General features: G+C 37.3%; 1 protein-coding gene across 24 annotated transcripts in view; it reads left to right on the top strand.

Annotated features, from left to right (window-relative positions):
* MAGI2 (membrane associated guanylate kinase, WW and PDZ domain containing 2) overlaps positions 1-26245 on the top strand; it is a 696944-nt gene that overhangs the window by 434289 nt on the left and 236410 nt on the right. For 23 of the 24 annotated variants that reach the window (XM_077783658.2, XM_077783653.2, XM_077783651.2 and 20 more), the window contains one exon: positions 22466-22681. In XM_077783658.2, coding sequence (XP_077639784.2) covers positions 22466-22681 — 216 coding nt within the window. Of the gene's footprint in view, positions 1-22465; positions 22770-26245 lie in introns of those variants that run through there. The other variant, XM_085569315.1, reaches the window with a different exon arrangement.

The raw sequence follows: 26245 nt of genomic DNA, 5'->3' as shown, positions 1-26245 counted from the left end.
CCTGAATGGCCTGAAAGTTTGGGGTTTTTCTTATAAATCTGACTGGAGTTTTGAAGGGAATGTTAATGACAGATAGGAGGGACTTGGTCTTTCTAGACATGTCTTAGCTAATATTCCATACCTTTTTCTGTCCATGCACCATTGTGGTGCGTCACCATTTAAGAAGAATGGTGAATATCTGTGAATGACAAGGAATATTTCAGTCTTTCCAGAGCTGTCCTCTGCTCACAGGTATCTGTACAAACTCATTTGTACCCCCATATGCCTCTAAGGATTTTCTCATTTAATCTAAACTGGCTTTAACCATTCTATCAGTTAAACAGCTTTATAGGCCACATTTCTTTTAAGAAAATCTGTATATGTAGTTTCTTAAGCACAATAATTATGAACTTTAAAATAAAAACTAGAATAAATGCAAATGCTGTCTGTAGCTGTGAAGTCTATATAACATAAGAAATTTCATTACTGGATTGTCATATGTCATTTAAAACTCATTTGATACTTTTGTTTTGATCAGATCTTCCTGAGAATTAAACTATACATAAAAGGAAATTGAAGAAGCACAAGTAAAATTATTCTGAAACTAATTTTTTTCTTCATTCTTTAAGGGAAGGAAATATTGACAGCAAAGAACCATTGCAACAATAAAGTTGCAACATTCCCCCACCTCCTATGAGGAATTGGAGTATTCAGCTGATGACTGGATAAATAATGTGTAAACTGCTCTTTTCAAATTACATACTTGTGAGATTCTGATTTCTTTTTTCTCAACAGAATTTATCTTAACTGTATGCTTTTCTTATTTGGAAGGTATTGGATTAAAAAAGGGAATTCATTAAGATTGATTTTACACCTTAATTATATCTAAAATAGACACAGAAAAGCAATATAACTGCAGGGCAAGGAAAAGATCTGTGCTGGTAGACACTGAAATAGATAACACTGTGTGTTTTTTCTGCCACTCATTTGGGATGTTCTAGTCATAAAAGCACCTGGGAGATGAATGGTACTAAATAAATAATAAGTTTTGAGTGATCTTATGGAACACTAAAAATCACTAAACTTTTTAGATAGAGTGAGATTTGCAATGAATCCTAAATAAACCTAAATAGGTTCCTAACATCAAAGATTGCTGTCTTCACATTAGTTTTATGTCCTTTTTAAATTTCTTATTTCTGTTTCCCACTCATGAGACGTGGAAGCCAGTTTTTCATGGATGAGTATCAGAATCAGGTTACAGTCTGAGAAAATATAATATATTCAGGTTTTTTTCAGTCACTGTGATCAAACTGCCATTTTTCAGTTATATTTGTTGATGTGTGTTTGACACAGAGTGTTTTAAGCACAATCCAGGATGATGTCTTCCTTAACCAGTCATATTAAACAGATAAAAACTGTACATCAGTGTAGCTTGCAGCAGGTCAAGAGGATTAAAATTCCAATTCCAATCTTTCTTCCACCACAGCACACACTATAGCTGTAACCAAATGTCTAAATATATTATGACCTGGATGAATATGCAACTAGATGAGTGGACACTAGATATAATTTATTATATAACTTATGGATATATACATAATTTGTATTAGTTTATTTAAATAAATTGGGTAAATTAATCAGTTAATTGTTTTGGTAACCTAACTAGAGGTCAAAATATCTAGGGAGCTTCTGTAATGTGGAATATTACTTGAAGTCTTAATAGGAATATGCCTCTTTCTTGACTACTTGAAAAAAGTTTGTTAAAGCAAATGTGAAGAACCTTATTTACATTAGTTAAAATTCAGATAAGTTGAAATTTGACTTTGCACTTACTTGGTCAAGGTTACAGTGTTTCAGTGGTCTGTGATATATTCCTATATATTATACCATTTATTCTCCTGTTCCAAACATGTAGAAGCAACTAATATAATCTCATCTATCATTTTTGCTCCAGCAGTTTGTCATGCAGTTTCTGTCAATAACAGGATGGAATCCATACCTTTATACATACACACATTTCTTTGCTTCCTAAGGTTTTGATACAGGTCATCCTGTTATGTAAACTTTATATCTACCTCTCTTGAAGGCTTCTCAGTCATAAGAACTTATTAGTGAGCAGAATATTTCAAGAAAGTATTTTTCTGTCTGCGTTAGCTTGTCACTTTAAAGCTTAATTCTTTTTGTTCTCACAGCTTCTGTGCAACAGCCCCACAGACATCTTTCTTATGCTTCAGTAGGTATAAAATTGTATATAAAAATTGTTTTTCTGGTAGGTAGACACCATAGCTTTCAGAGTGGTTGTCTTATAAACAAAACACTGTCTTATAAACCAAAACCCAGATGTGAGAAGAGATGTTTTATTGAGTGGGGAGCTGGTTGCTAAAAAGCAGATGACCAGTTCTGTGTTAGAAGAACTCAGTAAATTATGGTAGGTTCCAAGCATGAAGCTTTTTTATGGAGGGATTATTAGTCTGGGACACATTTATACAGGTCATGATATTTTTTCTCATCATTGGTGATAGTTAAAGAGCATAGTAAACCACATTAAGTGTGTGTCAGCTCCTGCTATGGTGTTAGGGCAGATATAAGGTGTCTGTTGGCTTGTAGAACCTGAGAGGTTACATCATCTTTATGTATGAAGCTGCTTGAAGCTCTCCTGGCTGTCTCTGCCCAGTTGTGGTACATGCAGTGCAGCCAGGAAGATGACAAGTTGGAGAGGAATTCTTAAGAAATATTATAGTTAGACTTGAATCTGTTTGGTTTAGCACCATAAAGATGAAGAGGTGACTTTGTCACATTTTTCAAGTATTTTTGCAGTGTTTGTAGAAATATATACCAGGTAATTGTTCTTCAGTCTTGCAGCCAAAGTATAATACAATCCCCTGGTTGTAACTTGAACCTGTTCAGATTAGACATGAAGCACATGTCTAATTTTTAACAATGTCATATTTTTAACAGTGGAGGCAAGTGAGACACCCATGTATTAAAATTTTTAAATGAAAGTTATTTTTTCCAGTCAGCAATTCAAATACCAATTAATTCAGGGATGGATGTGTTCACAAGGGTACCACAATATGTTAGAGTCTGAGAACCTGTTTTACAAACTAATAAGGTTCCTGTAGGGAAGAAGAGAGGTGGTTTGGTTTGGATCACTAGCTCGTGCAGGATGCTGCTACAGGAGTCTGTTGCTATATTCCCAGCAGAGACAAATTCCATCAGGCTGGAGAGCTCAGACAGACTGGAGTCACCCTGAGGCAGGAGTCCTTTTCCTACCTGTGCTCAGGCCACAGGTTGAGCTTTTCCTGGTGCAGTGCTGCTGCATAGCATCACAGGTGAATCTATTTGTGGCATCCTCTGCATTCACAGCAGATGGGGCCATCCAAGAGTTTTGGCATTCCCAGAGCTCCACTGCTGCCAGTGGGACGCTATGAGGGAGGCAGATCTGTGCACAGAGAGATGCCCTGGCTGTGCACAGAGGATTGTGTGGCTAGTGGCATTGCCAGAAGGCACTTTGTGAGGTGCAGGCGTGGCCCTGCAGCCCAGCCAGCTTTTGGGAGCACTGCTGTGTGCCAGGAGCTGTGCAGGTGTCTTTGCAGCCAGGTCTGATGCAGCCGCTCTGTTTGAGCATCTCCCCGCACGTGGGCCTTGTGCACGTGAGGCTGTGGCTGCTTAGCAACTGCATCCTAGGGCTGTCCCAGAATACTCTGTTTAGTCTATAAATGTAAAATATCCATTTTAAATCTGCACGGTGCATCCTAAAGAACGCTGGAGCACTCTCTGTTTTTATAATGCCAGGGGTATTTGGCATTGTCAGGGCAGCACCTCCCCAGCAGAGCAGGGATGCCAGAGGTGTCTGTCAGACTGTGACTACTCAATGCATTGACTCCTTCATCCAGTGAAGGCTCCCTCTGATTTTCCTCCTGTCCTGATTCACTCTGTAGCCATCATCAACCAGGAAATTGTTTCATTTTCAGTCAGTTTAATTAATATCAATGGTTTGGAAGCTAAAAATTTACAGTGTGTGTAAGAAAAAAGTGTAAGTTCCAAAGCTTGCACAGGCAACACAGTTCTTAAAAATATGTTTCTTAATCTCAGATGTCTTCTTTTATAATACATTTACTAAGAAGCTGTAATCCAAATTAGACTGACAAAATACCGGAAAGCAAGTATATGAAATCATAGGGGATAGCTTTACTCAACAGTTCACATTTCTGCTTTTCTATTCCTTCAAAAAAAAAAATATTTTTAGTTCAACAATTTTTACTTGACTTAAAATGTAATCAGCTGAATGACAAACACCTTCTAGATTTCCTAAGAGTAAATAGTTCAGCATGTTAGCTTTTCAGTTTGATCTAATGAAATGGTATGTCAGGAGTAGTAAGAAAAGGGAAATTAATGTATGGCTATATCTGCTTGTCAGTCAGTGACTGATATCTACATTGGTAGTAGATAGGTTAAATTTAGCTCCAAAACTTCCATGAAGAGCATTCTTATGCAAGGAAAAAAACAAACAACAACAAAAAGTAAATGCAAGGAAAAAATTAATTTTAAAGTAATTAATTATCTTCATTTTTCCTGAAAAAGAGAGGTGATTAATCAGCACAATAATTTAAAAAACATGTCACTTAGGTAAAAAAAGCATCCATATTCATGGCCATCCATACATTGCTTTCTTCAAATAAAGTCTGTGAATGGATTTTGTTCAAGGCTTTCTAACCACCGGGTAATTATGTTTTAAAACTGTCTCCCATAAAGAGTCCTGCTGTTTTGTGAACAGACAGACTGACCTATGAGCAGTCAAGCCCAAAACCTCTTTCCAAGTTGCAGAGATACTTACAGAATTAAGCAGTTCTGATTGTTTTGCTTTCACATGTACCCAATACAACTTTACATATACTTGCTACCATTCAGACTTCTTGATTTCCAGTTAGTCATTTCTCCACTGCACTCAGTGTAGAATAGTCTTTGTTTTACAGGCATCTGAAGGACACGGAGTTCTGCATCTGGAAATCTTTCTTGATTCCTAACCTGAAATACCCAATATTTAATCTGAATTAAATACCCAGTATTAAATCCAGGCTTCCATAAACTAAAGGAGATTTAGAGACAGAACACCAGAGAGTTGGATATTAAGTAAATGCTTGGGCCAAAAAAGGTTTTTTAATGGCCTAAAAGATCCTTATATCCTTTACTGTCTAGTGCTTGAGTTGGATTCATTATATCAGTACGACAGCTGGATTTCACTCCTTTGTTGGGCCATTGACAGACATCCCACCCAGCACCAGCTGGTGGAGAACTGGGCAGTGTGGCTATTCACAGTTGCTTTCTCCCATCCCTCTCTTTCCTGTAGTTCCCATTTATCTGCCAGAGGAGCAGGTTGTACTCAGCATCCCTCTGGTCTGCTTCAGACAAAATCATCTAGGAGCACTAGAGTGAACTATCAGTAAGGATGATGGTCCATAACAGAGCAATGATTAGGGGGATCAGGTGTGACTTTCACAAGTCTTGGATTTATTCCAGCTTCCAACACTGCTGCAGTGTAAAAGCTATTTTGAGAACTTCACACAAAAATAGGTCTTTCTTAGCAAGGTCAGTGAATATAGTGACAATGACATCATTAGTTCTTCTGGACAGAAAATGTGCACAGAAATTCAGCATTTCCAAATGTTATTTGTTCCAATTTTGTTACACAAAACTTTGTACTAGAGAGGCACTGTTAATGTTAACACAGCATTTGAACTAATGGCACACAGCAGCAAGTTTTAAGATCATTCTAAATTACATTTTTAATGTGGAACATCCAGCTTAAAAATCAGAACTGACAGTAGCTCTGTAAGTTTTTCCTTGCAGCCTGCTCAGTGATCATCTAATCTTGCCTCCTGTGTGAGAACCAAATTCTTGTGCATTCTCCATGCCTGGGTCACCTTTGATCTTCTGACACTGTGAACCATTAATAGCAAGGCTTACACTGTTGACTTCCTTTCTAGTGGTGACCACTTATTCCTTTGATTTAATATAAATTTTGGTTATAATATATAGTTTACCAAACCTGTAATACCCTAACAGGGAAAATGTCTGCATGACCTTGTCATTGCAGTGATGTAGCTTCAACCTGGCAAATTTACAGTTCTTTAAACTTTGCTCTTTAGATGTAGTGAGTCAAGTTCAGCAGTATCAGCTGGCCACAATACCATCAAAACTCTTTAGAACTGAGGAGATTTTGATAAAATTATTAATTTTGCAATTTTAGCCTGCTATAGTGGTGTTTAGTATGAACAAGTTGGACCAAGTGTTAACTATGTACAAGGGCTACACTGTTTTTAGACATATGGAAGAATTATTATTATTAAGCTTTAATTTGCTTGGCTTTCATTTATAGGATTAAAGACACTGATTTTAGCAATGCTGTTCTGGGTCTACATCAGAGTAAGACAATTCCTTGTTGTGTTTAATCTTAGGAAGGGATTGCTGGTATAGCCCAAATAAATTGTTCTTTGAGGGCATATTCTGCATATTCCCACTGGTAACTCCTACTGATCTAGCTAGGGTCAAGCTAAGATATGACTCTCTCTCATATGAGTGTATGAGAAACCTTGCCTGAGCATGATGTTACTACTGTGTGCATGTAAATGTATATTCTCGTGCACATCTCTGGCTGCAGAAGCTGCCATCTTTACAGATGGCAATACAGGTTGCTCCATAGAGTGTCATTTTCTATCTGCCAGTTATTACTTTCTGTAGAGGAATGTACCTCATGACTCTGCACACATCATTTGCCCACAAGCTCATAGACTGGCACTAGAGTTCAGAAGGAACTTGTACCCAGCCAAACTTGCTGAAGACTGATGCCCATGTCTACTTCCAGTTATATCTGTTCCTTCTTATTCTTTTGGGAACAGGAATGTGAAATGTGGATCTCAGAACCTGCAGAAACATAGTACTTCAGAGGCTCTGAGAACATGAAGTTCAGCCTTTACATTCTGCTGCTTTGGCATGTGAAGTAACCATGTAACTGCAGACCATCCTTGGACACTAACTGCTGTAAGAGCATATGCCCAGTGCATGCAGATGCCTGGCCAGATTTAAAAAATATTGCCAGGAATTAACTCCTAAGAATCCAACCTATTCTGCAGTAATGTATGCCAACGTTTAAGGAAGGAAAGGTGGCAGCAGACTTGTGAAAGTCCACAAGGCTTTGCCAGTCAGGCTAGAGTGATGAGGAGAAATGTTTCCTGCCCTGCGAGTGCAGTCATGTGTTCCTTGTTCTGTGTCCTCAGCCTACACTCTTTCGCTGGTTGTCTGTCCCTGCTGTGATGTGTGCAGGTTGGGATCAGAAGCTTTGCTGTGGAGCTCAGGTCAGCACCAGGCAGAGCACTGGGCACTCCTGTTCTAAGAGCAGCCTGTCCTCTGAGTGTGCCTCAACAGGGTCAGAGCACAATTGAAGAGTGAGAGATGCACAAAAACAGAGAAGGCTTGAAATTAAACAGTCTTTGAAGTTTTTCTTAACTAGTCTCACTCTGGCACAGATCCCCTGCCTTAGGGAGGTGATCCAGTGGAATAGCAATGACCTAAAGCTATTGATCTACTTACTGAAACATGCAGGCAGGAAAATTTGTCTCAAAAATGATGATATGAGAATATTTGGACTGCCAATAAATGTTTGTAAAATATCTACATTAACATTATAAGAATGACGACTTGAATTTTTTTCTGACTAAAACTGGAGCTTTTTTCTAAAACAAAAAACAAAAAAGTAGAAAAATCCTGGTGGGTGAGACCTTCATCTCTCCCCTCATTTATTACTAGCACCAATAGAGTAGCTGTCCTAATTAAAAAGAACTAGCCCTTCCAAACAGAGGAGCTGAATTCTGATCCAAATGTCCTGGTAGAAAAGAAAGTAGTGAATGAAGTCATTACTCTAATTAACATTTATGCTCCTGATGTTAGCAATGTACTTGTAAAAGGAACCAGTAGCATAGATATTACTCTTTAAAGCATCTAATAGTCTGGCATGGGTACTGATTTTAATTGCCCTTTGGTTATCAGTTTAGACAGATCTACCAGGGGTAATTGCAGTGTAAATAAGACATCTCAAGAAATTCACTAATGAGCTAATGAACGATAGTTATTTTTGAGATGAATCTGATAATGCTTATTTAGACAAATGGTGTACTTATGTGTTCTGTGTCCCACACATGACCCTTCAACAGTAACTAGGTTACAATGTCTTGGCTGTTACTCAATCTACTCCAGAGTTTTATCTTCCATTTTCCAGGAAGTCCCTGGAAGGCTCTTTCTGTGATTTGTAACTCACAGAACTGTAGTTTGGAGCCCTGCATTTCTATTTGACTTTTTTTATATATTTCTTGTCTCCCTTAGCATAAATCATAATGACAGCCTAATTGGTTTACATTTCTGAAGCAGTTTGAAATGTGAAGTGTTGCATAAGTGTTCAAGGTTGTTATTGCTTTGTGACTCTTCCCAACCATTTTCTGTCCAGAATGAAAATTAGAGAGAAATTATTTGCCATTTACAAGAAATATTGTCATAAGTAATCATTCAAAGATCACAAAAAAAAACCCCTTTGTTTCACAGAATTGTACTTTTTAAATGCTTGAAATTGCATTTCCTTCATAACACAGTAAGTCCATTAGCTTGAGTGGAAATATTTGATTTACAGTCACGCAAAAGGAGAATCACATCCTTGATATCTTTGAAAGGGTAGCTTCGTGGTGGAATGAAGGTTGTGGAAAGCACAATCTTCTCTGAAGATTTAATTATAATTAAAACACTGGGACATTTGATAAACTTAGAATTTGAGATCATGACATGTTTGTTTCACAGGAGGGATTTGCATAGTTGTACCAGAATTTTACAGATTGGAAGATTCCTATCATTCACAGATGCATAGTTTACCTAAATAATTTACATATACCAAACTGATTTTTCTTTTTCCATAGAGCACTAACCCTTTAGCTTTTTCATAGGACCAGACCAGTGCTTAGTAATACCAGAGAATTTTTATTAGGTGCAGTTTTCAAAAAAATAAAGTCAAAACAAGACAGATGCATTTAACTTTTTTTGTTGCTTCTGCTGGCTCACAGGGCAGAGTCGAGGTATCCATGACAAAGTAGAGAAGTCTTTTACCCCAGAATGGGAGTTTAGGATCAGAAATAAAGCAGGCAGGCAAAACAAGGACAGCCAACAAAAGGTAGCCTGGGGCAACACAGTGTGTCAATGAGAAAGAGAGCGATAAGAAACACTTGGACAGTTGTGCATGTTGGCTTCAATCTGTAATGACTGTGCAGACCACACATCAAAAACATTTGGCTGTCCTTGACAGAGAAGGAAAGAGCCCAGCTTTTTCAGCTACCTGTTTTTGTTTTCCCCCCACCACAGTCAACCAGGTGAATAGCAACTCATTTACTTTACTTCTGTTTTAAATTATTTGTCTAATAGCCTTCAAGCAGTTATTAGATAGCATCTTTCAGAGACAAAATGAAAACTCTTCATCTTTTTACAACTGTTCTTTTTGCTGTTGGTCAGATGGATCTCACTGTTTTAAACAACATTTCTATTGTATCTTTCTAGTATAAATTAAGGCCAACATTGCCACCACCAATTCCAATAACAATTCAGTCAGCACTGGCACCTGCTGCATTTCTGCAGTACTGAGCATGCAGAGACCTCCCTGACCTTGGCACCAGAGTTTCAGTTGGTACCTAAATTCTGTCAAGAGTCAACAAATGAGTGGAAAGCACCTATTTTAACCCCACTTCCCCAGCAGTCCTATCCACACTCAGAGACTGAGTAATACAAGTTGGCCAAATGGGAAAATGTCCAGGCTCTGATGGTGGCTATGACACTTTACTTAGCAACCTCTGGCCACTTTCTTGTTTGTTTCATGTTCAAAGAAAAGAATCAGTGGAAGGTCAGAATTTATTTAATGTCCCATTTTGCCCTCCCAGTGAGTGGCTTAGCTCCTGAATGAAGGTGACTCTCCATTCCTTCTTTTGTGAGAATGACATTGTGAAGTTTGTAATTTGTGGGGCCTGAAGAAGAGCGTGCCAGAATGTCTCATTATACAGCTTAGGAGCAAGAACTAGGAGAAAAGACTCATCAAGCATAATCAAACTTTTTTATTAAAAACTTCACACCTCTTTCTTTCCCTGTTTTTGTTTTTCCTACTAATATGTGAAAAATTCACCCCAGGCAATATCAATTACTTCATTCTTCAATATCTTTTAGTTTGTTTCTAATCAGAAATTTTCTGAATTATTCAAAAATAATTAGTTTTTAAACCTTTTTTCTTCCCGGCTTAAAGTTGTGTTTTAACACTGGTAGTTTGTGTGGTTTTAGGACAGGTTCTTGGGGCTGTGGATTGCCTCATCATAGATCCTTATGTAATAACTGAGCTCTGGAGGAACTAAAGTATCTTTTTGTAACACAAGACCTCATTGGCAGTAATGTTATGGATTAAAACTCACGTGAGAAAGGTAAAGTTCTATATCTCGGTCATCACAGGAGCAACATGGTAGACAGAAGAGTGAGGTAAAAATACCACTTTAGAGAGAGTTATCCCACTGGCTTTAAGGAAAACAAGGAATACAGAGTCCCCATTAAGTGTTAGTCATGTCTTAGTATTTTGGCTTTATAATTCTAAATTACATTAAAAAAACACCTGATGATGCACACTAATATGGCAAAATAACAATCTGTTGATGAAAACCAAGAAAACCAAGAAAACAAAATTTATGTTGTTTCTTTCTTTTCTCTGGGTTCTTTTTTCCTTTTTTTTTTTTTTTTTTGGAAGTTGTTTGGTTTATTTTTTTGTACCTGGAATCTCTGTAAGTCTCTGAGAAGTATTTTTATTTATTCTGACAACTCCTTAAGGAAAGACCAATAGGGGACATCTGATTTATTCATGTTGTGCAATATGACTATCCAGTACAATCTGCAGATGCCTTTTTAGGCACAAAAGGAAAGGATTCCCTACATACCTTCCAATTGGCAAGATAACTTTCTCTGGTAGCAGCTTGAATAAATGAATACAAAAACTGATTGACTACAGAGAACTCTTTTCTTCCTCAGGTTTGAAGAAACTGTCAGATGAAATTAGCAGTCTAGAGTATCTTCACAAAGTTGTCAAGGCAGTTGGAGACAGATTTCCAACTATAACACAGAGAAAATGCCACTCTGAAAATGTGTAAGGTGTCCTTAAACACAGCTTTTAAAATAAGCTTAAAATGGTATAAAAAAAAAAAAATAAAAAGGAGACACAGCTCAAACCAGGGGTGGGGGCACTTATCCAGCTTCTTGTGTCAGGCAAAAGACAGATCAGACAATTCTCATGACTGTAAGACCCCTGCAGTTTCATTTTTGAATAAACTTCATCTGGCCCTACACATGGCATTTTCAGATAGATCTGTAGCAACTATGGATTGATTTAACATATGGGTAATCTCTCAGAAACTTCTGGTGTAGTAACTTTATGTTCTCGAAATTCATTCCCATTTTTCAACCAAGACTTCATCTGAAAAACTTGGCATGTCCTTTCCTTCATACCACCTTCTACAGAAATATAGCAAATTTCTACAACTGAAATGCATTTATTTTTATTAAAGGATTCTTAAAATTGAATTGTTTTTATTAGAATGCTTTTTATTTCTGTAACATTTTTTCCCTAAAAAAAGTCTGAGCCAATGCTACATGCAATGAAGCTCTTAACCACATGATGAGCACTGCATGACCTTTGATTCCTTCAGTTCAATTAATGATTCTGGCTTTGCTTATTATTTAGCAGAAGGAAGCTGCTACTGTACAATGAGATATCTGCAATAATGCCATTATCACTCTAGAAAGAATAGTAATTTGCAACAAAATGGCTCTCTGGTTTGCATTAATCAGTAATAAATTTCATCTAACATTATAACTTCCCCTAGACTTATATTTTTACACTTTTTAGGCCTTCTGAATCTTCAGAAACATTCATTTCTGTGGCCCAGACTGAACTAGATAAAATGTTGTTTAGAAATGTTCTTAGACTTTTCTCATCTTTCCAGATAATTTGTGAAGGTGTAAAACCATGTAGGCACTACTGTCAAAAGGGAGGGACTCTGCTGCAAGCTGTTCTCTAATATAGCAAAGGATTTTTACTTCTACAAGAATCTTAGCCATAATATATAAATTATACAAAGGGAAGAAGAAAATCTTATCATTTGCTTAGCCTAAATCTTTAAATGAAGGAAGAAAGTAATAGCATGATTTAGTGTGTTGGGACCTTGATCATAAAGGGTCTGAATCATGTCCTCTAACATTAGTAAGCTTAAAGGTGTCTGGACCTTCTTGTAAGTAACAACCAAAACCAAATTAGTCTCATCTAAGATCACTACCAGGGCAGACAGAGGAGAGAGATCATTATTTTAGATACTGAACTTCTAAGCAGGAAAAGTGAAATTAGCTAAAAACCCATTCTCTATATCACTTAGGGGTCATGCACATTTAGGGACAGGTCCAGACAACATCAGCCAGCTCACAATAAAAAAGATAAGTGTGGTGGGAATAAATATCTTGATATCTGTGCTTAACTGCAGCAAAGAACACACTGTTTAGGAATTGAACTATGTTTATTTTCCAGAAAAGCAAAACTTTCAGATTATACTACTGCATTTTAGAAGATGCAATCAGACAACAGAATGCTTTAAAGTGTTCAGAACGCTATAAAACAATTAATAATGGATTTATGAAGCTGTATTGTTGTCTAGTCTTGTTCCAATAGCCTGCATTCATACCTTTGTGATTCCTACTTTTGAAGTCCAAATTCCATTTTGTATTAATTATTCAATCCTTCCCCTTTCACCATGATTTTCCTTAAATATGTAAGAGTAGCCTTTTCAAGAGGTCTGTCTAGATTTTTCAGTTCTGGTACACTGCTCAGCGGAAGATCAAATTATGAAAGTTAAAGGTCATTTTATATTTGCTGGTGGCTGGGAGATGTGTGATGATGTGCAATGTGTGGAGCACTTTGCTGCATCTGATAGGCAGATCTCTCTCTTCTAGGCCATTATCTAAAACTGATATGTTCTGCTTCTCAGAAACTTGAAGAATATTTGGGAGAAATAAAATCAGGACCTTAATCTTAGAGGAATCTTAAAGCAAGACAGTTCCCTCTGTGTAACCACCTCCATCTGGACTTAACACAGGATGGTTTATAGTTACTTTACGTGAAAGGTATTTACACCTTCAGCCCATGAGATTCCCACATCTGACAGGAGAACTGTTATTTCCCAGCTGTGAGAGATTTAGTGCTCAAGAGGATTGTATCTGTTCCCATGGTTTGGTCTTGGCAGAAATTAAAGGGATGATGAAAACAATTCGGGCTGTACCTGATTTTGTAAAGGTGAAATTGTTGTCTACTTTCCTCTTGTACTCTTACACAGAGCTTTAGGGATTAGTCTTCCATATGTGCCAAAATTTGTAGATAGGCAATCAGCTAAAAGATTAATTAGCAAAATCTAAGGAATGCAGAATATTTATAGAATAAAGCCACCCTAGTACTTAAAAAGGTGGGAGGGGAAAAAAAGAATAATTAAAAGGTAAAGCAGCTATGTAAAATGGAACTATGGAAACAGTGATGAAGATAATTTAGCGGTACACTAAAGTGTGAAGTGATGTCTCTGAGGAAAATACATTTTAAAAAATGAGAACTAGCTTATATAGGCCTTAATTTGGGAGTCTTCAAAATCAGACCATGCCTTATGCATATCTGGTGTATTCTATCACTACCTTATTGTTACGAAAATTCCATTTGTTACTGATATTTATCTTGAAAAATGCCAATTAAGAAATAAAAACTGAACTTGTATATCTTTACTTATAAAGTCTGTCCCAGTCTGTATGGATGGAGAAGAGATGCTCTTACAGGGGGCAGTTGGTGTCCCCAGCAGTAAGAGAGCAGCAGTTTTGTCATGTTGGAAGGTTTGACAGCCCATCTTGTCTCCATCTCTGCATTTGTGAATTTAGAAACTTCTTCTGCTATTCCATTCATTGGGGGCCAGAACACTCTTGGGCAAAAATCCACAGCTATAATTAGTGACTTAATTTCAATGTAGATGAATAGACAATCCTGAAGCCAGTTATTAAAATGTCATATTTGCCTAATGTCTGTCACCAGAAGCTGCAGAGACCAACCCAAGTAAGAATTTAGCAACACAAGGCATCGAATATCCCCCTGACCCTGGGAAACAGCTGGACAGCCCCTGCCAGAAAATGGGGTGAGGTGTTTCTGGGGAATGCACAAGCAATAACTCTGACCCGTCTGTTCTAGCAGAATTCTGGGATGTCTGGAAAGTATTTATTTCAAGTAAATTGATTTATAGCTGAATCCCAATGCAGTTAGGAAATAGAGGAGAAAAAACAGACTTTGTAACAAGTAGCCCTGGGGATGTCAATATCCAGAAAGTATGGAATTAGTTCTGTGTATGATGTGTGACTCATTCAGACAGCACTCCCAAAGTAAATAAATTTTAATCTTTATTTTTAATTCAGATTTTAATTTAACATCAAGGCTCAGAGAACTAAGAAAACTCAATTCAAAGGCTTAGTAAAAGATGAGCAAAGATATTTCTGGGACCTTCAATCTTCTGTCTAAAAGAAACTAGAAGTAGCCACAAAGATCATAGTAACAGTATAACATTTCTTGTGAATATTTCAGAGAACACAGTAGGAGTTAAAAGATGCTGTTTAAAAATATAATTGTGAGTCTATATTTAGTAGCTTTTTTTTTTCCTCTAAATTCTGGGAGATCTGAACTGCAACCTTTCCTATTTCTTTGCCATTTTAATGACACAAGTCCATGAGCAAAAATAATACCAATGTAAATCTAAATTCTAACCACTTCAGAAGGCTTCATTTTTTTAATCCCACTTTCTTTGGAGTCACAGTAAGAGTTTTGCAACTTCAATCTATCAAGCAGCTTTGCAAAACCGTCATGAAAATGTATGAACCCAAGAACAAAATCTACTCACCCAACCTTACAGCAGTGATTAAAAAAAAGCCCTAATTATAGTATAGTCACCCGTCAAAATAAATTACTCAGGGTGAGTGGGTGAAAAGAAGTTTGCTAGACTTCCTTAAGGAGGTGGTAATTGTCTTTGATTTTGTTAAAATACATCACTAATTATATTTTAACAAAGTCTATGTCTCTTTTCCTCTTTAGGAATTTTATAGGATGGTTGTAAGAATGCAGAGAAGTGGATTTTTCTGTTTTAGAATATTCTATACTTGTTTGTTTTTACTGCAAAGCAAAACAGGTATACAGAAAATGAACTAAATTACATATACAGATGATCAGAACTGTTAGAATAGATTTCACAAGAAGATGGCAATTGTTTGGACATAGTTCTTTGGCAAAGTGATTTGTGTGCACAGTGAAGTGTAAGCACAGTGATACCACATCCTTGGTTCTTGGAAGACCATAAAAATGCATTTAAGAATTCCTTCCTGTCTTTGACATCCATTGCACACAAATGGTGCCTCAGGAAAGTGTTTGAATCACCATCTCTGAAAATGTTTAATTAACTTGTAGGTGTGGCACTTAGGGACCCAGTAAGAGGTGAACATGGCAGTGCTGTGTTAACAATTATATTGATGATCTTAGAGGTCTTTTCCAGTCTTAACAATTCCATGGTTTTAATACTAAATTCTCTAAAGAAGATGTCTGCAGCATACATTCCTGGGATATGTTGTCCAGGAAAACATCACACAATATTTGAAAGACTATCAACCTCATATGGTCTTACCCTGCTAGTTACACTGCCAGTGTGTTGGGTCTGCCCTAAACGATACCAAAACCTTGAGCTTGTTTTCTTGCTGGCTTCTGGAGGTTAACAGAAAGCTTCACTTAAACTTACTGCCAAGAATGCACAGAGTGTGGACAGCAGCAGACATCAGCTTGATATCCCAGGGTTTGCAGGCTGGGGGTTCATTATAGAAGGAGGTTCTTTTTAGGCAATTCCTGGAAGATGATTGCTTTACTTAATTCCAGCTGAGCACTCCATCAGTTAAACACTTAGAGCCAGGTAGACTGAATATAGACCATAACAGTTCATTTGCAGACTCCAAAGCAGGTTAAGTTTAAAAATAAGTATCTTGTTATGAAAAGATCATTGATTTTCATAGAATCACAGAATAGTTTGAGTTGGAAAAACCTTTAATGGTCCAACTCCCTTAGTCCAACTTCCTTCAATGAGCAGGGACATCTCCAGCTACATCAGGTTCCTCACAGCCTTGTCCAAGTTGACATTTATTACCTCTCTGGAAAACTTCCAGTGTTTCTACATCCTTAAAACAAGAAAATATTTTCTTTATTATCAAGTCTGAATCTACACTCTTTTACTTTAAAACCATTATCCTTTGTCCTACTACAACAGGTTTCCTGAAAAGTCATCCTTTTAAGCCTCTTTTAGGTACTGACTGGCCAAAACAAGGTTTCCTTGGAGTATTCTCTTTTCCAGGCTGAATAAACCCAACTCTCAGCATGTCCTCACAGGAATGGTGCATCATTTTGGTGTCTCTTCTCTGGACTTGCTCAAATGGGTCCATGTCTTTTTTGTGCCAAGAATCTCAGAGGTGGAAGCAGCACTGCAGGTCTTGTCTCAGGAGAGCAGAGAATAGAATCACCTCCCTTGCCCTGCTGACCACCCTGCTTTGGATGCAACCTAGCTGGTTTTCTGGGCTGTTAGTGCTCATTGCCAGGTCCTGGCTAGATTTTGTCCCTCCAGCACCTCCAAGTCCTTCTTGGCAGGGCTGCTTTTGATTTGCTCATCCCCAGCCTGTGCTGACACTGGGGTTGTCCCACCCCTGGTGCAGCACCTTGCAGCTGGTCTTGTTAAATCTTGTGAGATTCCCATGGTCCCAGTTCTGGATCTTGTCCAGGTCCCTTTGGATGGCATCCTGTTCTTCAGATGTACCAACCAAACCACTCAGCTTGGTGTCATCTGCAAACATGCTGAGAGTACACACAGACCCACTGGTCTTCACTGAGGAAAATATTAAACACTATTTTTCCCAGTATGGACCCTGAGGGACACCAGTTGTCACCAATCTTCATCTGGATGCTGATTATAAACAGACATAAATCATGGACAGATGCTTCTTGCTGTATGCAGTTGTTTTCTAGTAAAAAAATAAATTTAGCCATCTTCTTTTAGTCAAATTATAAAATATTCGTATTTGTTCACATTATTATTTTATAGAAAATTAAGCTAATTTCTGCCTACCTAAAACTCTACCTAAAACCATTGTAATCTATTAAATTTCCATATGTATTTGTTTGTGAACTGTTAAAATATCAAATGTAACTCAAATCTAGGCAACAATTCGACTTCAGAGTACTTCTCCTTAGTTTATTATCAGTAGTCAGTGATCACAAAAGCAAGTATGTAGAGGTTTAACATTCATCATAACATTTTCAGTTGTTCTCATAACTGAAAAATAAGATTTGTCTTTCATTTTCTAGAGTTGTGGCTGACTCACACAATTTTGACTGATACTTCAGCAATTCAAAGTTGTATAAACAAAAAAGACAGATCAATCTAAATGGGGGTGCTGAATAAGCAAAGGCAGGTGTGTATTTGTAGCTGGGTATTGTTTCATCTCGCTCTAAAAATAAGTGTGAAAAGGAATGTATCTCTGCTCTGGTCTGAGAATGTGACTCATACCATAGCTGGAAGTATTCATCCTAAAAGCTTCTAGCTCTGGCACACCTCTTGTTTTCTGTCTGGTTGTTCATTTTTACTATAATTTTCTAATTCCTCATCACTGTTTTAACTTTTCATAACAGTTTTAAACTAGAGTTTTTAATTTCTTACCTGAGATCAGTGGAGCTTCAGGAGGAAAGGGTGGTCTCAGCAGTGGTCCCCTTTCTTCACAACCTGATGGCTGAGGCTGGCCTGGCCCAAGAGAAAAAAGGAGCACCACCTCCTCTGCAGCCTGGAGTGCAGACCTGGCACAAAGCCCTTCCTCTCCCTTCTCTGCCCAGAAGGATGGCAAGAGGAGATGTCCAATTTATGCTTCATTTGGATCTTTCCTCACAGAAAGGGAGAGGGACTGGTGAGGCCAGGCGGAGGAAAATGCATGTAGGTCAGTTCCTGCAATGGAGCAGAAAGTAGAGCATGACAGGGAGACACATTTCTAACTGTGCCCAGTAACTGGGGTCACTGGGTGCTGAGCACACCAGTATAGGCACTCTCAGTATATCTGAGACTTCTTATCATTTTAACATGAGGATTTTTCTGCTTCTTTACTACCACCCAAGTGCTCTTTTTTTCTTCCTCAAAGGCTTACCTTTTCTCAGGAAGCAAGTTAGGATATTGCTTCCTCATCAAACACTTAATCGATAAAATAAAAGTCTTACTACATCCTGACATAGGTGAAATAAATTTAAGTAAAAAAAAAAAAAAAGCTGTTTCCTCCTCCTTATTTCTTCATTTTTCTACTTCTGACTTTCTGACTTCCTGATCTGGTTTCTGTCATCAGAGCAAGCCTATCCATTAATTTGTCTGACTCTTCCTTTTAGAATCAGGGTGCTGACCAGGGTTCATGCAGTTCAGGGCTGGCAAGGGACACTTGGTAATTGTCACTATGCCATGGCTTCTGAGCCACTTTGGCAGCCAAGTCACATAGGTTAGGCCAGACCATCTTCAGTGTTCAGCTGCACTCAGAAGCAGCTGGAAGCACTGGAGCAATCAGGAGCAGCAGCCAGATGGATTCAGCAGAGGTGCTTTTTCTGCACTGCCTGTCTGCACAGAGGCTTTGATTCAGGCCCAGCACAAAGAACTTCACTTAGGCTTAAACTGACCTCTTGACTGTGCAGGGGTGGCAGGTAAGTACACAGAGATTTTTTTGAGTACAGCAAGGAGGAACCTGAGTAATAGAGCAGCTGCACTTAGTCAAATGGAGGGAAAATTTCGCACCTCCTGCCCCTTGGTAGATCACAGAATCACGAAGATTGGAAGAGACCTGTAAGATATTAAGGCATAAAACACAATAACAGGGAAAGCATGCAGAGTTACATTCTGCACTCTACCAATCTGATTGTATGGAACTCTTGATTCAGAATTTGTACCTTTAGATTTAATAGGCTTTCATGGTCTTTTTTCTTCTATGACTTTGTATAATTGCTTTTTGACTGCATTTACGATACTGGCAGCATCTGACAGTGAATGCCACTATTCTCTTGCTATGTAGAAAAAAAAAAAACAACACTTCCTTTCCTTGTCTTAAACCTGTTAATTTCATTGGGCATCCTCTTATTCTCAAGTAGTGGGAAGCTAAGCATCCATTCATCGATTTTCTAGGCACTTTCCCAGGGTTGTCCTGTTTTTATATATGTCTGCCATATTCCCCTTAAGTTGTCCCATTTCCAAGCTGAAAACTCAAAATAAATTTAAGCAGTTCTAAGCGTTAATTGCCCTTCTTTAATTCCCCCATGTAATTTTTGAGAGGCAAGTACCAGAACAGCAGGCAGTATACAAAAAGAAAGGGTAGTATGTTGTTTTGTATAGTGCTATAAAGGTGTTGTTGTCTGTTTTGTGCTCCATTAATTTTTTTAAAAAACCTCCTAACTGCTGGTTTTCTGACTGCCAATGAGCATGGGATTTATATTTTCTACTAATACACTTTCTTCTTTCTCTTTTTTTTTCTTTTTTTTTCTTTTTTTTTTTTTTTTAATTGACTACAGTTGGAATTGTTTATTTAATGTTCCCTTTTTTTACCTACAGGAAAATGAATTTCAATACCTTATGATTAGTGCTTCAACAGTAACCTATTGAACCATTCCCCTTGCTTAGGGAAGATAAAAAAGTGATCAGAGATTTTCAAAATTTAATGGCAACAAAAGTCATGGTTTTTAAATATTTAATCTCTACATTATGCCTAGATATGACATTTGACATAAGAGTCTCCCATCATCTCTAGTCTCCCAAGTAATAAGTAAGGAATTTCAAGACATTGAGAATCTCTTCCTGATAAAAGATACAGTTTACATTGATTTAATTTTTCTGTAATGGAACATTACTCCTTCATTGAAATGGCTGGATCTCTCACTCTGTATATTTTTTCCATTGGAGTTTAGCTAATTTTTAAATTACACACTGATTGTATCAGTATCTGTATAGTTTCTTATTTTTGTTTGCATTGTTTTTGCATATTTTTGAATTAAAGGTACAGATCAATAAGTAGCTAGCAATAATAATTTAAAACTCACTTTTAAATCAATAATTACTGGATCATAAAGCATATAAAGTTTTATGTTGTAGGACAGAAGTGGAAATTATACATTATTTTCCATTTGAAATTGAATGTGTTAAATCCACTTTGGCCCCTAATCTTATATGTGCAATTTTTTCTTACATTTTTATATATGTGAGATTCATAGATTTTTTTTGTGTGTGTGAATTTTATTTCTGTCTCTCACTAATGCATACAGTCAATCAAAGTGAAAAAGTGTCTAATATTTTAAAATTACATGAGAGTGTCCTTCAGTTAAAACACCTAATCTGCTATTCAGGATATTAGCATTACTGCTAATTATCACTGCACTCAATTTCGTATGACAATGAGAGAACTAAGAACAAAGGAAAAAAAGCCAAGGTACTGCATTTTAGTTTCACAATTTGTGTCACACTAGTACAATATCCCTGGGATATATCTTCTGATATTTATGGAATCAGTGGAAATCTGATAGTGGAAATCAGTGCATATTTGGCAAGTTTTGTCAAGCTTAAGGCCTCTGAGGCACTGATTGAAACTGGTAAAATGGCTTAGGCCAGGGAGCTTTTTAAATTGAGGAATCCTATTTTCAAAGTATGTGATATTAAAGGCACACAATCTCACCAATAAAGGTAACACGACCTTAGAGCAATACAAAAGTAGACTTCCAACTGAGCACTGTTGGTTTTCAGATACTCTCAAAACTCTGTACTGTCAGAGCATAGAAATTTTGACTGCAAACAGATCTGGTCTTTACGTTTTTTGGAGGCACAGCTCCCACAGTCACCCCTACAGAGCCACATCTCATTGCCCTGCTGGCTGGGGCTCTTGGTTAAACCTGCTGCCATCTCTCAAAATCCTAAGAAAATCTGCAATGGGTCAAAATTTCGGTCAGACATCCCTAAGTTCAGAGTGACTATGAGTGTCATAAACAGTATATTTTTACTGTGTATTAAAATTACAGAAACATCTGTTATTAATATTGCTTTTCTAAACTGCTGTGAAAAATTCAGAGTATTCAGTAGTTGCAAGGCTGTCCAGTTACTTACCTGTTTTGAAGTGGTCATGTGGCTGAATATTGTACCTCTTGGAAACACACAGAAATACAAGTGCCTGTAATAATTTTTACTCTGCCTGCAAAATGTATTTTATGATGGTTTACTGTGCATGTATAACATATGCATTTATTTTTGTCATGCCTATGTGTGTGGTTACAATAATACTGCTATAATATTGCCATACTATTTATGTTTATTTCTAGGAAGCACATGCTTTTAAAAATATTATTAATTGTGTTACCGATCTCTTTTTAACCATATTTTTAATGAAAAATTTGTCGTGTCAGCAAGACACTAATTTTGAGATCAGATGTGCTAAAAATGCAAACATACAGATATTGATAGATAAGAATGGGACCGTGGTCCATCTAATTTATAATCCTTCTGAAAGAATGTAGATTACTCAGAGGAAGTTGCCAGAAATTTCAGAAGACACAAATAGAGGGTAATCTGTCAGCCACCTTAGGTCTTCTCAGAATTCCTTAGTACTTTGAGATAATGCTAAGCCCTAAAGCATAAGGTTTCAATCTTATTTTCAAAGGTTTTTTGAAAATATATTAGCATTAACTATGACAAATTTTGAAGTCATGAACAGCAAAAATTTTACAAATATGGAAAAATAAGATAGTGAAAGTGTTCCTGAAAACTGCAAATCTCTGAATCATTGGATGAATATTTACTTTCTAATCAGGTGAGATAATTTGAAGGAGTGAAAATTACAAATTACATAACATGATAAATAGTCAATATTCTCATAATAATTTTGATCCTTAAGAAACTCGTTTTGTGGCATAAATGTTGCAAAACTAATTTGTCCTAACTAATGATTTGAAATAAGAGAACAGCTCTGGTATGCAACTAGTTGGTCAGGTATTTGGATGAAGGAAATGTAAACTTAACATGTTATAGTTTCAGAAATTGTAATAAGATACATGTTTGTGAGCATGATTGGATAACTTGTGCTACCACAAAGAAAATTATTTACCATTTCAGGAGAGGTAAACATTCCATTTTGCAGAAAACATTTTGAACTATTCTTTACTTTAGCTGATGAGCCAGATCCTACCTCACATATCCATTAATCTGAGACAAAAGAAGAAGCAGCAGCCTGTGTATTTCTGCAATCTTAGGTGTTATTCCTTTTCTTTTCTTTCCAGACAACTATTACGGCACTCCAAAGCCTCCAGCAGAACCGGCTCCGTTGCTGTTAAATGTGACAGACCAGATCCTCCCAGGAGCCACTCCCGGGGCTGAAGGCAAACGTAAAAGGAATAAGTCTGTGAGCAATATGGAGAAGACAGGCATTGAACCACCAGAGGAAGAAGAGGAAGAAAGACCTGTGGTCAATGGAAATGACGTGACAGTAACACCAGGTCTGTTCTTCCTTCTTACTTTGCAGTGAGTTTCTGTTATTCAGAGTCCTCACTTACCTCCTTCTGCAGTGAGAATATGCATGTTCAGGTAAGGATGTTCTTGCAAGGGGGAAAGGCAGGAATACTGAATATTAGGATTTCTCTGAAGCCTAAAATAATTACTTAACTCTGTTTTGGGGAGTCATCTCACTTGCCTCAGCTACTGTAAAGATTTCTGTCTCTGAATTAGTCTCCTTGAACCCTCTTCATAGACCAAAGAGGAAAAAACCTTCTTTCTGAGCATGGATTGTAACCTGGTTTACATTTCTGTGTTAGGAAATCATTCACAAGTGCCTGTTCCTCTCCATTGACTATAGAGGGAGTCTAGAGAACTGTAATTTGTTCAGACAAATAGTCTCTGTGTTTTGAGTCTTCTTATTCTCAAATGGTGACATTCACAAGATTATTCAGCACTTTATGAAATAAAATTTTGTAAATTGTCATGAAAACTTAGCAATATAATGGAAGACTAAAGTCACCATATTAACAAAGGTGTGGCAGTGCCTTTAAAACATACTTGGCAATAAGGACACTGCCCACTGGAGGACACTTTTCAGGAATGTTTCAGAGCCTGCGTAAAGCTGATAAGGGTTTCAGATGTCAAGTCCTAAAAGAAAATTGTTGTTTTACTTCTTGGATCACAGTGCTTCAGAAGAAAAAATGGGGTTCTGGTATCTTGGGTGAAAGCACCCCAGCCTATTCTGAAGGAGGTAATAAATTTCCCTCTCTACCTCTCAGTAAGACGATTTTACAGAACTTAATAATTCTTATCCTGAAATAGAATTTAAGAAATTATTTTGTTGTTATTTATGTAGAAATTTAAAGAATTCAGATTTTTATATCTTGGAGAAATACTGCTGTGAATCCTTTTTTGTAAACTTAGAAACTCAGATTGTTGAAGTAGAAGTCTAGTGAAAATCATACAGATGAGAAGATAAAATGAAATTTTGCAAGTTCTCTAAATGTATAGGTTACTGTGAAACAAAAAAAATCTATTACCTAATCCTCTATGCTCTGTAGAAAGGTTTTCATATTGCGAAGTTTATATATACTCTTTCAATTCCTGCTTCATTACAAAGTATACTGAATTTGATATCTTACCATCCAGGATGGTTTTGCCACATGCTTTACTTTAGCTGTTGCCTAACATTACATATAAGGGAAAATTCCTTTGCAGAATCCATCCCCATAGCAGGGCTGACCAGGAGCAGAGGGGTGAGAGTGGGTCTGGTTCTTTGCCTTGGCTCTCCAAAGGGCTGCAGTATTGCTCGCTTGCCACTGCCACCACATGCTGCACAAGCCTTGCTCATCCCTTCCACACAAGATTGCATCTGTTGGCATTGCTCTGGCGCTTAGTGCCCTTCCTGCACAGCTAAGCAGGAAGGGATGGAGCCCAGAGATCCTAACAGCAGCACTGCCGCTGTTGCCAGGATACTTCCACAGTGAAAGAGGCAAAGGCAGGATTTGGTCTCAGATGTGTATTGTAGAAATCGTTAGAAAGATCATTCTTTGTAGTTATTCGAAATGTGCCACATAAGAGACCATTGCTGAGGAGCAATTTCCAGGACAATTTGTTTCAGCTCCAAGTGGATCAAGAGGCAATATTTACCTGCATTTTTCCTGGAATTCTGTGCCTATAATATGCTTCTCCCAGGCAAATTCTGTGTGAACAATGACTAGGCAGCACACAAGAAGCAGGCGCTGGCATGTGCTGTGTATCAAAATGAAATACACTAGCATGGGTGTAAGACAGCCCATCCCCTCTTCCCCCTCCTCTCCCCACCAAAGTAAATCCTATTGGTGTGGCCAGCAGAACAAGCAGTGCCTGTGTTGGCTCTCATGGTTTTATAAGCAGTGTTTTGTTGTTCAGTTACACTGATTGAGGACTTTGGGGATTGTAGCAAAGCAGCTCTGTACATACATGCTGTGTTGCCTTTGTTGGGCAGTGTGGCTCCCACAGACCCTGTTACCGCAGTCATTTTCTCTGTGAGCTGACAGAGGCTTAGTCACCTCTAAAATGTCAGTGCATTTGCAGTTTGTGTCTTTAAACAATCAGGAAAAACAGAATATTTTTATTTATTTATTTATTTGTAAACTCCTAGTAGAGTGAGCATTTTAGTTTTTATAAAGAATCTGCAAAGGTAGGACATTTGTTATTGCCAATTCTTTTAGAAAGTGTGTTCTATTTTAAATACTTCACTTCCAGGATGAGGCTTTTATTAATTATAAGTCTCCTGGGACATCTGAAACGTTGATTCATTTTTTATAAATGCTCAGCAATTTAATGGCTTATTAACTGCATATCCAAGCCTGTCAACTCAAGTATCTCTCTAACACATAGGACCACAAGGTTGAAATAGTAACAGATTTAAGATGATTCTGAAGAAAAGAAACCCATCTTCATCAGACCAGTTAAGTGATATCTGTGGTTACAGAGATCTTTGTGCTTTTGGTCTGAATTTTCAGGCAGCTTTTCAGTGTCTGTTGGAATAATTTGTGCAAGTGTTGAGCTTTAGGAATTTTTCATTAATACCTTCCATATGCCTTGCTTCATGTTCATCAGATTTCCCTGAGACAGTTGTATATGGACAAAGTGACCATAATTGTCAGCCCAATATGTTTATTCTTTCTCATTTGTGTCACCTGTCCTCAGGGCAGAAGCCACCAGGAATCCTTCTCAGTTCTTCTGTATGCAGCTTTTGGCCCTTTTAGGATGGAGCACTCTCAGCCCTTTATCCGGATCAAGTTCTCTCAGGACAATATAGTATGATTTGGGAGATAGGATTTATCTCATCCAGCTTTAGTAAATTATATGCCTAAATGTCTTTTTTTTTTTTTTTTTTTGAGCTATTTGTCTCTGCTCTGTTGATATAAAATAAGAAGAAAAAAATAAATTTTGAAGTGTAAGAGAACATAGCTCTTTTAGATACACATTTTAGGGGATCACCTCCACAAATTAGAATGATTAATTCAGCCTACAGATAGAGAAGAGCTTAAATGGCTAAATTTAAATGAAGACCCTTACTATTTGCCAAGAAACATATGAGAGACATAATCTATTGATTAACTGTTAAAATGGGCTAGTCTAGACTTAGTATTGGGTGTCTTATGTTTTTTGCAATTGTCCACATTACTGGGTGAGATATATTGCAGCTGAAAAGACTTAAAAATTATTAATCAAAGTTAATGATTTTTGCAGAATTAATGCTTTGACCAAAGAGGTAAAAAGAGTCTTGATCAAACTGACATTCAGCAGTTTTTACTGCTGTCACTGTTAATGTCTGCAATGAATTGAGTCAGTCTCCTTTACAACCAGCATCAGTATTTGACACTGTGTTGGTCATGTCACATTCACTTTCCACTGCTGACTAATGAAGTTTATCATCCAAACTCCAGAAGAATCACTTTAACATTGAAAGCATGCTTATGTATGTGCATTATTCTGACAGTACGTGAGCAATGATAAGTTGCACCCAGAGAATGAAATTCTGACAGGCTCAAATTAATTGAGGCATAAGATATGAC

The sequence above is a fragment of the Lonchura striata genome, chromosome 1A (assembly GCF_050655825.1).
Source record: "Lonchura striata isolate lonStrDom1 chromosome 1A, ASM5065582v1, whole genome shotgun sequence".
Classification (NCBI taxonomy): Eukaryota; Metazoa; Chordata; class Aves; order Passeriformes; family Estrildidae; genus Lonchura; species Lonchura striata.
Note: the sequence above shows the minus strand (reverse complement) of the source record. Positions and strands in the feature narration are given on the sequence as shown.